Here is a 12,295-nt window from a genome sequence, read left to right on the forward strand (position 1 = left end):
GTACCAATCTACTACAATTCCGTCCTTTTCTCTCTCTAGTTTCTCTCTCTATATTTATATCTATATCTATATGTCGTTACCTCTACCTCTCAATGTTTGTCGCGAACATCCCAGAGTATTGTCGACCCACGATTCCTGCAAATCCAAAAGTTCCCGGAATCGAAACCCTAGATTGATTCTTGCAACGTTTCACACCGTTGGTAAGCTAGGACAGCTTAATTTATTGTCCTGCAAAACCAATGGCTTCGAAGCCTCTATTATCAGTACTTATACCAATTATCTTCATCATCTTCACCTTCACGACTACATTCATATCAACCACACATTCTCTACCTTTTGTGGTGTTCCATGGTAATTACTTTACTCTCATTCTCTGTAAGTTCTTTGATTATGCAATTGTTAATGGGTTATTTTATTTTTTGGTCAATGCCTATTATGTATGAACTTTGATTATGAGTTATAGCAGAAATGTTGAAATTAGTGTATTATTCTAGTGACCACAAAACTTTGTTTTTATGTATTTCAAGTATTGTCCTTTCATATAATGCTCAAAGCCTGAATTTTAAGATCATAACATTAACGCAATTCAAAAAAATTCAAATATGAGTTATAGAATTTACATTTTAAACTGGCCATTATACTATGTAGAATTTACATTTTAAACTGGCCATTAGACTATGTAGTCAAATGTGATTATTAGGATAGTGGGTGACCTCATGGAATCGGATATCTATAGATGTCTCCAATATATATTATTCAATTTTCGGTATCAATGTCAAGTTGCCAGTATATTGGTGTGCTTTGATTTTATTTATTTATTTATTTGACTTTTGACATTAATATTGATGTCTTTTACATTATGTCAGTATATAATACTGTCAACATTGATATTTTCTCCCTTTAGTGGTTGTGTTATGCAAGGATTGTATGGCAAATCAGTTGAGTTTATCTTACCACCCCTGTTTTAGGTGGAACCTGGCATCTTCTGATATATTAATATAAATTTACATATATTATTATTCCTATTACAGATAAATATATAGAGTGGACTAGTTTGGCTACTTTTATCATGATATACCCCCATCCATAGGCGTACAGTTTGTATCATCACATCCATCTAGTTAATAAATAGGTACCTATTTATTACTACCTCCGTAATTGCCATTTCTTCCTTTCTTTTGTTTCAGTTGCGAGCAATACTTGGCCTTTAAAACAATGAGTTATTTAGAACATAGACGAGAATAGTTTATACTGTGGTAATTTTGTCTGTTTAGGAGAGAATGTGTACTTTTGATGTCGATTTTAAATATGAGTTGGTTCCACGATCATTTTTTCTCTTTTGAAACAATTTATGACCATACCTCTCAATATAATTGCTCCAAGAGAACAAACATTGGTGACAGTTGAGGAAATGGTCTCTTGTTATTACTGCATTCTGTAGTTATCACTATTGTTGAGATATATTTACATGTTTCTTTATGCATATTATGGCAGGTATTGCAGATAAATGCACTACTAAGGGAGTCACGAGTTTCACTGAGAATCTGGGTAACTGGTCAGGTTCTCAAGGACATTGCGTGTATGCACTGAAACTTGAGACTTTGTTGAGTGAATTGATTTGCTCCTATTGTTCTTTATTATTTTATTTAAAAATAAGTATATAACACAATATCATGCACATAAACACAACCATATGTGGGCTGTCTAACTAATTTTACCATAGCCCGTAAGCTGTTAGTGGTTATTGGACAATTCCTTCCTTAGACTTCTCCATGAAGGAGGCCGGCCAATGCTGTGTCTACAAGACTAGTAGCAGACAACTCCTTCATACATATCTCTTTTTTTTCTGAAGAAATGGTCGCTCTGATGTTAGTCATTGCTATAAGTTATAGCTACCATAGAACACTCAACATAATGGAGTTTAGTTTCATCTGCCCCTAAAATTATCCTTTTCGTTTTTTTTTTTTGTTGGGTAAAAACTAAAAAGCCCTTAGTTTTAATGGTAATATAAAAGTAAAGTGATTTCAACAGAAGCCTTCTTAAAAAGACTTACCATGTATTTAGTTGGGTGCCCATAGAATTGAGATGTTCAATCTTGTCCAACATAATCCCCAGACCATTCCATATGATGATATCATGGAATCTAAGGTCATACATCATTAGCTAACTGCTAAATACAGAAGCTTTTCATATGGGGCAAGCACTTTTATCATGTCTGTACAAATATAGATCTGAGAATGGAATTTTTCTGCTCATTAATTGCTGCCTTCATCCTCAATGTAATATTTTGATTTCCTTTCTTCCATGTAGAGAAATTGGAGATGGATCATCGGATTCCTGGTTTATGCCCCTTCTGGAACAGGTGACTCTTGCATGTTAATGCAAGGAGTGTTTGTCAATTATGATATATCATAATTCATATTTACTAATAATTAAACTTACTTCTTTTGTTGCATTTTTGTAGACAGAAATTGCTTGTGAGAAGGTGGTAAAACTATCAAGAAATATGTTTGCTTCACAGGCCTGGCATTTGAAGTTTGATTTTTCTCAATTAGTATTTTCTTCAACTTACAGGTGAAGAACATTAGTGAACTCAGTGATGGTTACAACATAGTCGGGCTTTCGCAGGTGACAAAGAAGGGATCATAATTATTATATTTTCACATCTAGTATTTATTTCATTGCACACCATTTAGTTGCTAGCTGTTCTACGAAAGCGTACCTTGAGACCTTATGGTGTTATAGTTTGAACTTTGGAATTAAAATTTAAAAATGTGTGAACAATAATATGAATTTTTTATAATTTTTAATTTTTTTGTATGAAATTTCTTTTACTTTTCTGATTTCTCCAAAATATTATACAATATTAAAGTTATGTCGATAATTTATGTTAAGTATGTAGAAATTACAGGTTTTAATGCATACATACATACATACATACATACATACATATATATATATATATATATATATACAGTGGCATTCAACTGCTCCTTGTGAGTAGGGAGTAGTATACTCACTTCTAATCCTGGCCTTAGAATCTAATCCTACGATAATTAATTAATCAATTTTTCCTTTTTATATTTTAGGAATCTTGCTTCTTTTTTTATTACCATTATATATTATTAAAAGGAAATGACAAAACTAGACATGTTTTTAATTGAAAAAAACTAAAACCAAATTGGCTAGGCTTTTCTTCTACACGCATACAAAAATTCCTTCCTATCTGTTCAGCTGTAGAATGGAATTCGCAAAGCATACCAATTAAAAAAAAAAAAAAAAAATTATTTCCAATCCCTTCAACCACAGAAGGTTAAAACATAAGGCAACCATGTCTGAAAAAAATAAAATTAAACCAGTAGCGTTTGCTACTGCCAAGCCAATAAAAAATTTCCCAAGTCTTCTTCTTCGCAACCAAGATGAATAAAATTAATTAAAGAGAAATAAGTAAGTTCTGTCTTTTTAATTTCCTCCCATACTTCATCCATTCTAATGATAAATTATGTAAGCACCTAGTCATCCGATTTCCTCCCACTAGGTGCTTACATAATTTATCATTAGAATGGATGAAGTATGGGAGGAAATTAAAAAAACAGGACTTACTTATTTCTCTTTAATTAATTTTATTCATCTTGGTTGCGAAGAAGAAGTCTGCCACTGTGGACAGTTGGCAATTTTTTTATTGGCTTGGCGGTAGCAAAGGGAATGAATCTATTTTTTCAAATACTACTGGTTTTATTTTATTTTTTTCAGACGTGGTTGCCTTCTATGTTTCAACCTTCTATGGTTGAAGGGATTGGTAATAATATATATTTTTTAATTTGTATGCTTTGTGAATTCCCTTCCATGGCTGAACGGATAGGAAGGAATTTTTGTATGCGTATAGAAGAAAAGCCTAGCCAATTTGGTTTTAGTTTATTTCCATTAAGAACATGTCTAGTTTTGTCATTTCCTGTTAATAATATATAATGGTAGTAAAAAAAAGAAGCAATTTTTTAAAAATATAAAAAGAAAAAATTGATTAATTAATATTACCGTAGGATTAGATTAAAAGTGAGTATACTACTCCCTGCTCACCAGGGAGCAGTTGAACACCACTGTGTGTGTGTGTGTGTGTGTGTGTGTGTGTGTATATATATATTAACATGGAAAGAAACTCAGGCACCCGCTAATTGTCCCTAATGGAATTTGAACCCTTGACCTCCTACTGAGGAATTGCTAGCCATCACCCTTTACAACAAGAACCGTAGAAGTTCAAGTCCGCAACTTCTGATAGGAGTGAGATATGATAAATTGGTAGTTGTCAGGTGTTGGATTGAAATATATGGTAAAGAATAAATTATGGGATTCTTCATTCCACGTTGGGAACTTAAAATCCTTCAAATATGAGTTGAAGAAGGAATGATGACATTTGATGTAAAGCCACTTCATTGAATATCCTATCTATGGACTAGTGAATAAGCTAAAGGTGATGTAAGTTTTGTATGATGAAATTCCAGTTCTCTCAGCTAACTTATGTACAAATTTGAGCTGTACCAACCTTCATTGGACTCTTAATTGTGGTTTTAATGTTGTGCATTTCTGAACTTATCCCATCCTGATAATCTGTCAACTGCCATAGCCAGCATTTGTGTAACTTTTTGACACAATAGGTTTGAAGCCTAACTTTCCTACAGGAACTATAGCGAAAGTTTACAGCATGTCGTTATGATGTGATGATAATGAGGTGTTTGATCCCTCTTCAAACAATCTTTAGTATATCATCATTGCCAATGCAATAGTGATGGCTATACAAGTTCTTAGTGGGGGATGGAGTGCAATAGTGATGATTATATAAGTTCTTAGTGGGTTATGGAGGATTCAAGCAAAATTTTGGTTTTGACTTCATAATGGATTTTAGATTCATTTTTTCCCATCTATTTTTTTTTTTTTTAATTTTTAATATATATATTTTTTATCTTTTCCATATAGTTTCTTACTGTTAATATTCTTGTAATTGTTATGATGATTTGCGATTTTCCGTGAACATTTTACTTGTTTCGCAGGGTAACATGGTTGGCCGAGGCGTAGTTGAGTTTTGTGATGGAGGACCTCCTGTAAGAACTAACTTTATAGAAACCATGATATATACTACTTTTATTTGTTAATCCTTCACATAATCATTATTACTGACCTAATTTTCTATACATCTTAAATATTTAACAATGCTACTTTCAGATCAAATGTCAATCTCTCTTGTTATGACAAATGCAATGAACCCAAGATAGAATCAAGAATCACGAAAGAAAAGTAAACACACCACACAAAGAACACAAAGATTTATATGTGGTTCGGCAACTGCCTATGTCCACGGTTGGGATATGACGAAAGTCTTCACTATGTGTAAAATTTTCAGCCCCTCACTCTGTTTCTGTACGAATTTCAGAGTCTTTCTATTACACCACTCCAAACCCTAAGAACCCTTATATATTGGGCTATAAGAGACTAATTAGGGTCCACGACCCATGAGCAAAAACGGGGCAAAACCCACGACCCATGAGCAAAAACCACTTCAACCCTAAGCGGGTCACAACGCGACCCGGCACCAAATTCGGGCCACACATCACATCTCTCTATCCTTCTCTCCTCCTCTCTCTCTTTTCTTATACTCCCTCTGTCCCAAAATGAGTGTCATCCTTTCCTTTTTTGTCTGTCCCAAAGTAAGTGTCTATTTTCCTTTTTCAAACAATATATTTCACATCTTTCCATATATGTCATTTGAGTTTAAAATTTCAAACTTGAATTTTCAAAACTTAAAAGGGCAAGTTAGTAACTTTCCAGGGAGAAAATGCATGTCCCACATGTCCCCTTAAAAATTACTAGTCCCTATAAGCAACACTTAAATTGGGACGGAGGGAGTACGTGCTAAAGTGTCATTGCTAGTGTGGCTTTGACACTTGTATTGCATAGAAGGACACACCCATTTATAGTGGTAAAAGGAAAAGAGGTCAAAGTTGTTTCACTAGGAGCATCACATGTTCTGATGAAATATGATTTCATTGGCAATTGCACTCTTGGAGGCTGCCCATTTACAGAGGCCTTCTTCTTTTGGTACAACTTAAGGAGAATAAAGTCACCATAAGCAGGGCCCATTTCCGTCAACAATGACTAAGAGGATACTTCCCTTAAATTTCAAGAACTTTCCATTGCCTGCATTGAATCATTTCCCACCATTCTTTATCCTCATTCTATCTTTACCTGGCTCGAATTATTTCCCGACCACTCTTTACTCTCATACTCGCTATTGGGGAACTGCTTATACAAAAATCTATCTGGTTCAAGAGGCATCTTTAGTTTGTGGATGCCCATTCAATATTAGATCAATAAATACATGGATATGAAATCCATGAAAAAGATTCTTGCCCATTAGTTGGATAAGGACTAGATTTTGCTGCAGAATTGCAATCCTATTTCAATCCTACTTTTGGTTCTCCTACTTACATTACTGCTGACATTTTTTGCCCCCAAAATACAGTCTCCATAGCTCTTGAAACGAGAGAGTTGGCACATCCTAATTTCATGGTCAGTTATAAAAGATGGCTTAACCATGTTTGTATATCAAGTTTTCTTTCTGCTGATTCTCAGATTCACAATGCCACCCCCTTAGTGGGATTAATGTATCCCGCTTATGCAGATTTCAGTCTTCCTGCATTAAAAATCCAGTTGTATCCCACCATTGTGAAGAAATGACATAATGCTGGACGCACGTCATCCCATCTTTCTACCTGAAAAACTAACACAGGGTAAAGTCGCTGTTAATGACCAGAAATCACATAATGCTGGATGCACATCATCCCATCTTGCTACCTGAAAAACAAACACAGGGTATAGTTGCTGTTAATGACCATTGGAGCTTCAAATCAATTTTACAGTCGTTGAAAAATATAATAGAACAACAAATAAGGAGATCCTTTAGACAAACTCTCAATAGTTATAAACTTGCAATTTTAAAATATTTCAAATTTGGATAGTCCCAAACATGAGGGGATATAGATGAGAGAGGGAATTGGCTGGAGACAAGTAGTTAGGTTAAGGGGATTATGGAGGTAAAATTCAGAAGCTTCTTGTTGGATTTTGAATGAAAGAAGAGGGTATATCTTATTGAATTGGGATCCTGATATGTTTTTGTCGAGTTGAGTTGTCTTGTCCAAAAAAAGGTAGGGTGAATTGTCAAAAAGAAAAAAAGATAGGGTGATCACTGATACATCAAGGATGTAGACTGGTCAAAATAATCACATGTATGTATAATGTTATTGCAGAAGTGTAGTTCAGGAGACCTAGTTTCTGGTATCTCTAAACAAAAGAAAAAAGGAAGGTGCTTTGGTCAGTGAAAGGTAACCGATGCAGTTTTACTATTGGTTTTGGGAGTGCACTCATTCACTATGCAGTTTTATCAATAGCAAGGACAGTTTATAAAGATAGACTGCTTTCAGCTTATTTAGTGTCGTATTCTTTTGTAAGGCCTTCAATAACCCGTGGTTGGTGGGAATAAGTGGATTGCATAATCGGCTGAATTGTCTAAGAGGCAAATTGATGCCAGGAATTTCCAAGAACTCACTTGATATCAGCCAGATACGAGAAACAAAGTATGATAATCAAAAGCAACAATAGGATTACAAAACAAAAAAAAGCATTTAAAAGAAAAAAGAAAAAAGACAAAAAGAAAAAGCATCTGGGTTTATGTGAAAATATCATGTAGGAGGGAAAATTACTGAACAAACTCTGACCAATCTCCACTACAGCGAGAGTGTGCAAACATAAGATTAGCTCATTAACTCTTGAATAGTACAAACATTCTCTCACTTTTATTGGATAACAATAACAATATAAAATAACTAATCTTAAAACCCTTGTTCTAGGACTTGACCAATCTCCACTACATTCTCTCACTTTTATTGTTCTAGGATAACAATAACAATATAAAATAATTGGGTTAAACAACATTCTGCTTCTGCTTAATTATGATCCAAAGAATTTGGAAGGCTTATATACTTAGAACTACGTTGAAGCATATCGTGTTCTCTTCCACTATAGCTCTCTTTCATGTTGAAGTTGTTGGTTAACAAACCACAGAGATAAAGAAGTTTAGAGAAACTATACTCGGTATGGTTGAGGGATTTACATGGTCACTTTGTCCATAATTATGTGCTATTCCAGGATACGAGAGTGCATATTCATCTATATATTTCCTTGTCCTTAGTATTGTTCATTCTTTCCTTTTAAGCACCCTCCTCATTTCTTTGTCATCATGTTGATTTATCTGTCAGCAAATAATGTTATGCATTGTTTTCTTTCTTATTTGAAACAGGTGAAGAATTTCATATCATTAGCAGGTCCGCATGCTGGGATAGCTTCTATTCCATTTTGTGGAGTAAGTGCTCTTCTTTAATGAGAAAAGTAATGATTTAAATTGGGTAAAATGCCAAATCCAAATGGGTATATGAGCTTATTGATGGTTCTTCATAGCATATCCCTCATAACTATTATGTTTATGATCGTGTGCTATTATTTAGTTTTTGGTCAGATCATAAAACCTTTCTTGGGAATATACCCAATACTGGTATAATGGTAAATTTAAGTTTAAAGACTATTCATCACAAGGCTTTATCAACAAAATTGGAACTGGGTGTGGAAAGAAGATTTTGGGTGAAGGTTGGAATTTTTAGTGTATTATGTGCAATTTCATCTTCTGCATGCTATTTTTGTGGTATTGGTTTGATGAGTCCTATGTCAACAGTCTGGCTTGTGGTGCGTTCTCGTGGATTACTTAATCGAGTTAGAGGTTTACAGCAACTATGTCCAGGTGAGATATTTTTTTTAAGCTTTCTTATAGCCTATAACTTCGCATTATAATTTCCCATTGCCCTTTGAGATGGGAAGTGATTTTTCCACCACAATCTTTTATTTTATTTTTCCGATGAGAGAAAATTGCATGAGAAAACCCTGTAGACTTCCCCTCACTCCCCTCTTAAAAATATTGTGATTTTTTAATTCTTTATTACTCAAGGATTGATTACTTCTCTTTGTTATGATTTCCTTATGTTGTTTCTTTCTTTCTATTCTCATGGTTGAGATGAAGTACAATTTACATGCCTCACTTTAATGTGATTGCAGGAACACTTGGCACCTGCTGGTTACATTAAAATCCCAACTGTGAGTAAAGTATTTACTTGAGGTTAGGAGATATTTAGACTAGCTGATGTAATGTGAGACATACTGCTAATCACTTGTTCTCAAAGCTTCATGATAGTCAAGTGTTCTTGATTTTATATATATGTGTGTGTGTGCGCTTTTACTTATTGTTCCTAACAGGACTTGAACCCTCGACCTTCTATTTTAGAAGGTTAAGGAGATACCACTAGGCTACAGCCCTTAAACAAGTGTGCTTGATTAAATATGCCAGTTTTTTTTTTCTACTTTTCTTGCATTATGTTCTTTATATTTGTATTCTTGCAATTACCTGATGCAGCATACTTTTCACTAGTACTAACTCCATTTTGGGTTAAACTTGCTATATGTTTCTCAATGCATGGATAACATCAACCACTGCATCCTCTAAAATTGTAACACAATAATTTTTCTCACAGGACATTGATGCCTATCTACAAGGATGTAAGTTTCTTCCAAAGCTTAACAATGAAATCGCTGATCAGACAAACTCCACTTACAAGGAACGATTTGCTAGCTTGGAGAATTTGGTGCTAATCATGGTGAGTTTTTGTTTCTTAAACATCCCTTGGTCCTCTAAAAATGATGTAATTTTCAGTATTGTTATGTTTTTTTCTGTATTCTGCATCAGTTTGAGCAAGACACAGTTCTGGTGCCAAAGGAGACCTCCTGGTTTGGGTATTATCCAGATGGGTCATGGAGCACTATTTTGACTGCACAAGAGGTAATGTTTGTATTTTATATTATTTCATTCTTTTATCAAAAAAAGGTTCTCCAATTCTCAAGGATCATGAGAATCTCATCTATGACAAAAGTATCGACGTTCAGTGCGAATGTTGATGCTCATATTGTGGTGTTGCTGCTGCAAAGAGTTTGAGATATTAAAAAATGACTTATAGGTTCATGAAACCCTTTCACACTCATGGACTGCATCTTTTAGGTCTAAAATGACTTGGTTATTTTTTTTTATAGGTTTGGAGAAAAATTCATGGTTTAGATATCTAATATGACATCAAAAAGTCTTATGAGTCAATTGAAGTCCAATTCCAACTCATGCTCTTGTTTTTATGTCAATTATCCCTGTAGACAACACTTTACACTGAAGATTGGATCGGTTTGAAAACCTTGGATGAAGCCGGGAAGGTGAAGTTCATAAATGTAACGGGAGGGCATCTTGACATTTCTCAAAGTGACATGAAAAAGTATATTGTACCATACTTAGAGGACGAAGAAGCATCCAAACAGCTCACAACAACAAAATCATCATCCTTCATATGGTCCTCGTCATTTTGGAACTTACTCAAGGAACTGGTTGGATTCACAGAGGATACACCTCTGCTGCATACTCCAAAGTAAATATAAGTACCACACCATTTCCACGATAACCAGTGAGCTATGAATGGGGACACGAAAATATGTAAAACAATTGAAAGGGGTATTAATTTAGGGAGCGTCATTCGCACTGCACTTTTATATGTATGCACTGCAATCTAATATGAAATAGAGTTTTATCCTTAACTTTAAGAATAAATGATTATTACTTTTTAAAATGACACAACACTCCTATCAAATTTTCTCTCTCCTTATCTTTGATCTTTAATATTTTAGGTTTCTTTTGGCAAGATTAAAAAAAAAAAAAAAAAAAAAAAAATGAATAATAATTTGTTTACAAGACTGAAAAAATAAATTATGTTGACTAAATTATCTTCGAACCGGACCAAAAAAAATAAATAAATAATGTAACAATTAAAAAAAATAATCTCTTTTTATAGAAAAAAAAAAAAAAAAAAAAAAAAAAAATTATTCATTAAAGAAATTATCTCTTTTGTCAAGATCAAAAAAAAAAAAGTACGAAAAAAGAGGATTAAAAAATATATATATTTCTATTGAATAAATTATCTCTTTGATAAGACCTATATATATATATATACACACGAATATATATTTCTTTTGACGGGACCCATAAAAAATCACAAAGACTGAAAAAAAAAAAAAAAAAAAAAAAGTTAAATTTGTTGAATAAATTATTTGTTTTGATTGCACAAAAAAAAAAAAAAATAAGTAAATAAATAAATAGTCACTATTGAATGAATTATCTCTTTTGACTGTTAAAAATAAAATTATAATGGAATAAATTATCTTCTTTGAGAGGACCTCTGGAAAAAAAAAAAAAAAAAGGAACTAAAGAAGGTTAAAAAAAAAAAAAATTAAGTTGTATAAAGGGTAGTTATGGCATTATAAAATAAGGTATAGTGCATTAATGAATTTAAGGATCTTTTTGTCATTTCCTTTAAAAGAAAAAAAAAAATAAATAGAGTGCAATCGAAGAAAAGTGTAGTACGAATATCGCCCCCACTTAATTTATTATTGTACCATCTTTTATTGGAATTTATTCTATGATTTCACAATAACATTTGCACTCTACGAGGAACATTGTAGACCTTTGGATTGTCTGCATTGGGGGAAACTGAGAGATAAGAAACTGCTCCTGCTCGAAAAGATTTGGTAATTATCGACACTGATTTTCTTTACTAATTTATTTATTTGGTGGTGTGATTATTGAAACATTATATTTAACAATATGAGGCCTATATATTTTAATTACACAAAAGAAGGAATCAATTAGAAGTTGCATGTTTAGAAGAAATCTACCATAGGCAGGGTCAGATTTCTCACATTTACCCTTATATGCATAGAAGAGTGAAACCTTGGTGAGCATGGAGATGCAGACTAAGCTGAAGCAGCAACAGCTAAATTGTAAAAGAACTCTGTTAACTGAACACAAGCCATGCTTGAACTCATGCTCAAAAAACAGAGCCAATTGGCACTCTGGGTTTGAAAATCACTGTCAACCAGCTTGCTTGGTAAAAATTGTGTTTAAGCCATATTGTTTCTTGTGAAAACTAGAGTCTACCACTAATATTCAGAAAATCTACGTATAGTAAATTCTCTAAATCCAATCACCAGTAAAACGTAAGCTTTGCAGCCAACCACCTGACTTAACCCTGCTTACCAGATCAAAAGAGAGAGTGCATAATTTAATGGAATGTGACATTTCCCAGGTAAAAGTTACTGAATTCAGATAAAG

General features: G+C 33.5%; 1 protein-coding gene across 3 annotated transcripts; it reads left to right on the forward strand.

Annotated features, from left to right (window-relative positions):
* The first annotated feature begins 67 nt into the window (after positions 1-67).
* Positions 68-10,757, forward strand: LOC132276455 (uncharacterized). 3 transcript variants are annotated; one of them, XM_059777881.1, is made up of 12 exons: positions 68-375; positions 1,495-1,579; positions 2,311-2,362; positions 2,465-2,485; positions 2,575-2,628; positions 5,046-5,096; positions 8,348-8,410; positions 8,777-8,842; positions 9,154-9,192; positions 9,627-9,749; positions 9,839-9,931; positions 10,294-10,757. In XM_059777881.1, exons 1-12 carry the CDS (start codon positions 240-242, stop codon positions 10,561-10,563), a joined length of 1,053 nt encoding a protein of 350 aa, XP_059633864.1. In that variant the 5' UTR covers positions 68-239; the 3' UTR covers positions 10,564-10,757. The 3 variants fall into 3 exon arrangements, with proteins under 3 accessions (XP_059633864.1, XP_059633865.1, XP_059633866.1); XM_059777883.1 differs by having other exon boundaries at positions 71-351; XM_059777882.1 differs by lacking the exon at positions 2,465-2,485.
* The last annotated feature ends 1,538 nt before the right edge of the window (positions 10,758-12,295 follow it).

Source organism: Cornus florida, unplaced genomic scaffold (genome assembly GCF_030987335.1).
Source record: "Cornus florida cultivar Cherokee Brave unplaced genomic scaffold, ASM3098733v1 CherokeeBrave_3.0.0_Hap2_Chr10, whole genome shotgun sequence".
NCBI classification, from domain to species: domain Eukaryota; kingdom Viridiplantae; phylum Streptophyta; class Magnoliopsida; order Cornales; family Cornaceae; genus Cornus; species Cornus florida.

Coding starts and splice junctions, on each gene's coding strand:
- LOC132276455 (XM_059777881.1), top strand. CDS start 240: ATGGCTTCGAAGCCTCTATTATCAGTACTTATACCAATTATCTTCATC. Junction 2,629..5,045: donor ACATAGTCGGGCTTTCGCAG/GTGACAAAGAAG, acceptor CTTGTTTCGCAG/GGTAACATGGTTGGCCGAGG. Junction 5,097..8,347: donor TTTGTGATGGAGGACCTCCT/GTAAGAACTAAC, acceptor TATTTGAAACAG/GTGAAGAATTTCATATCATT.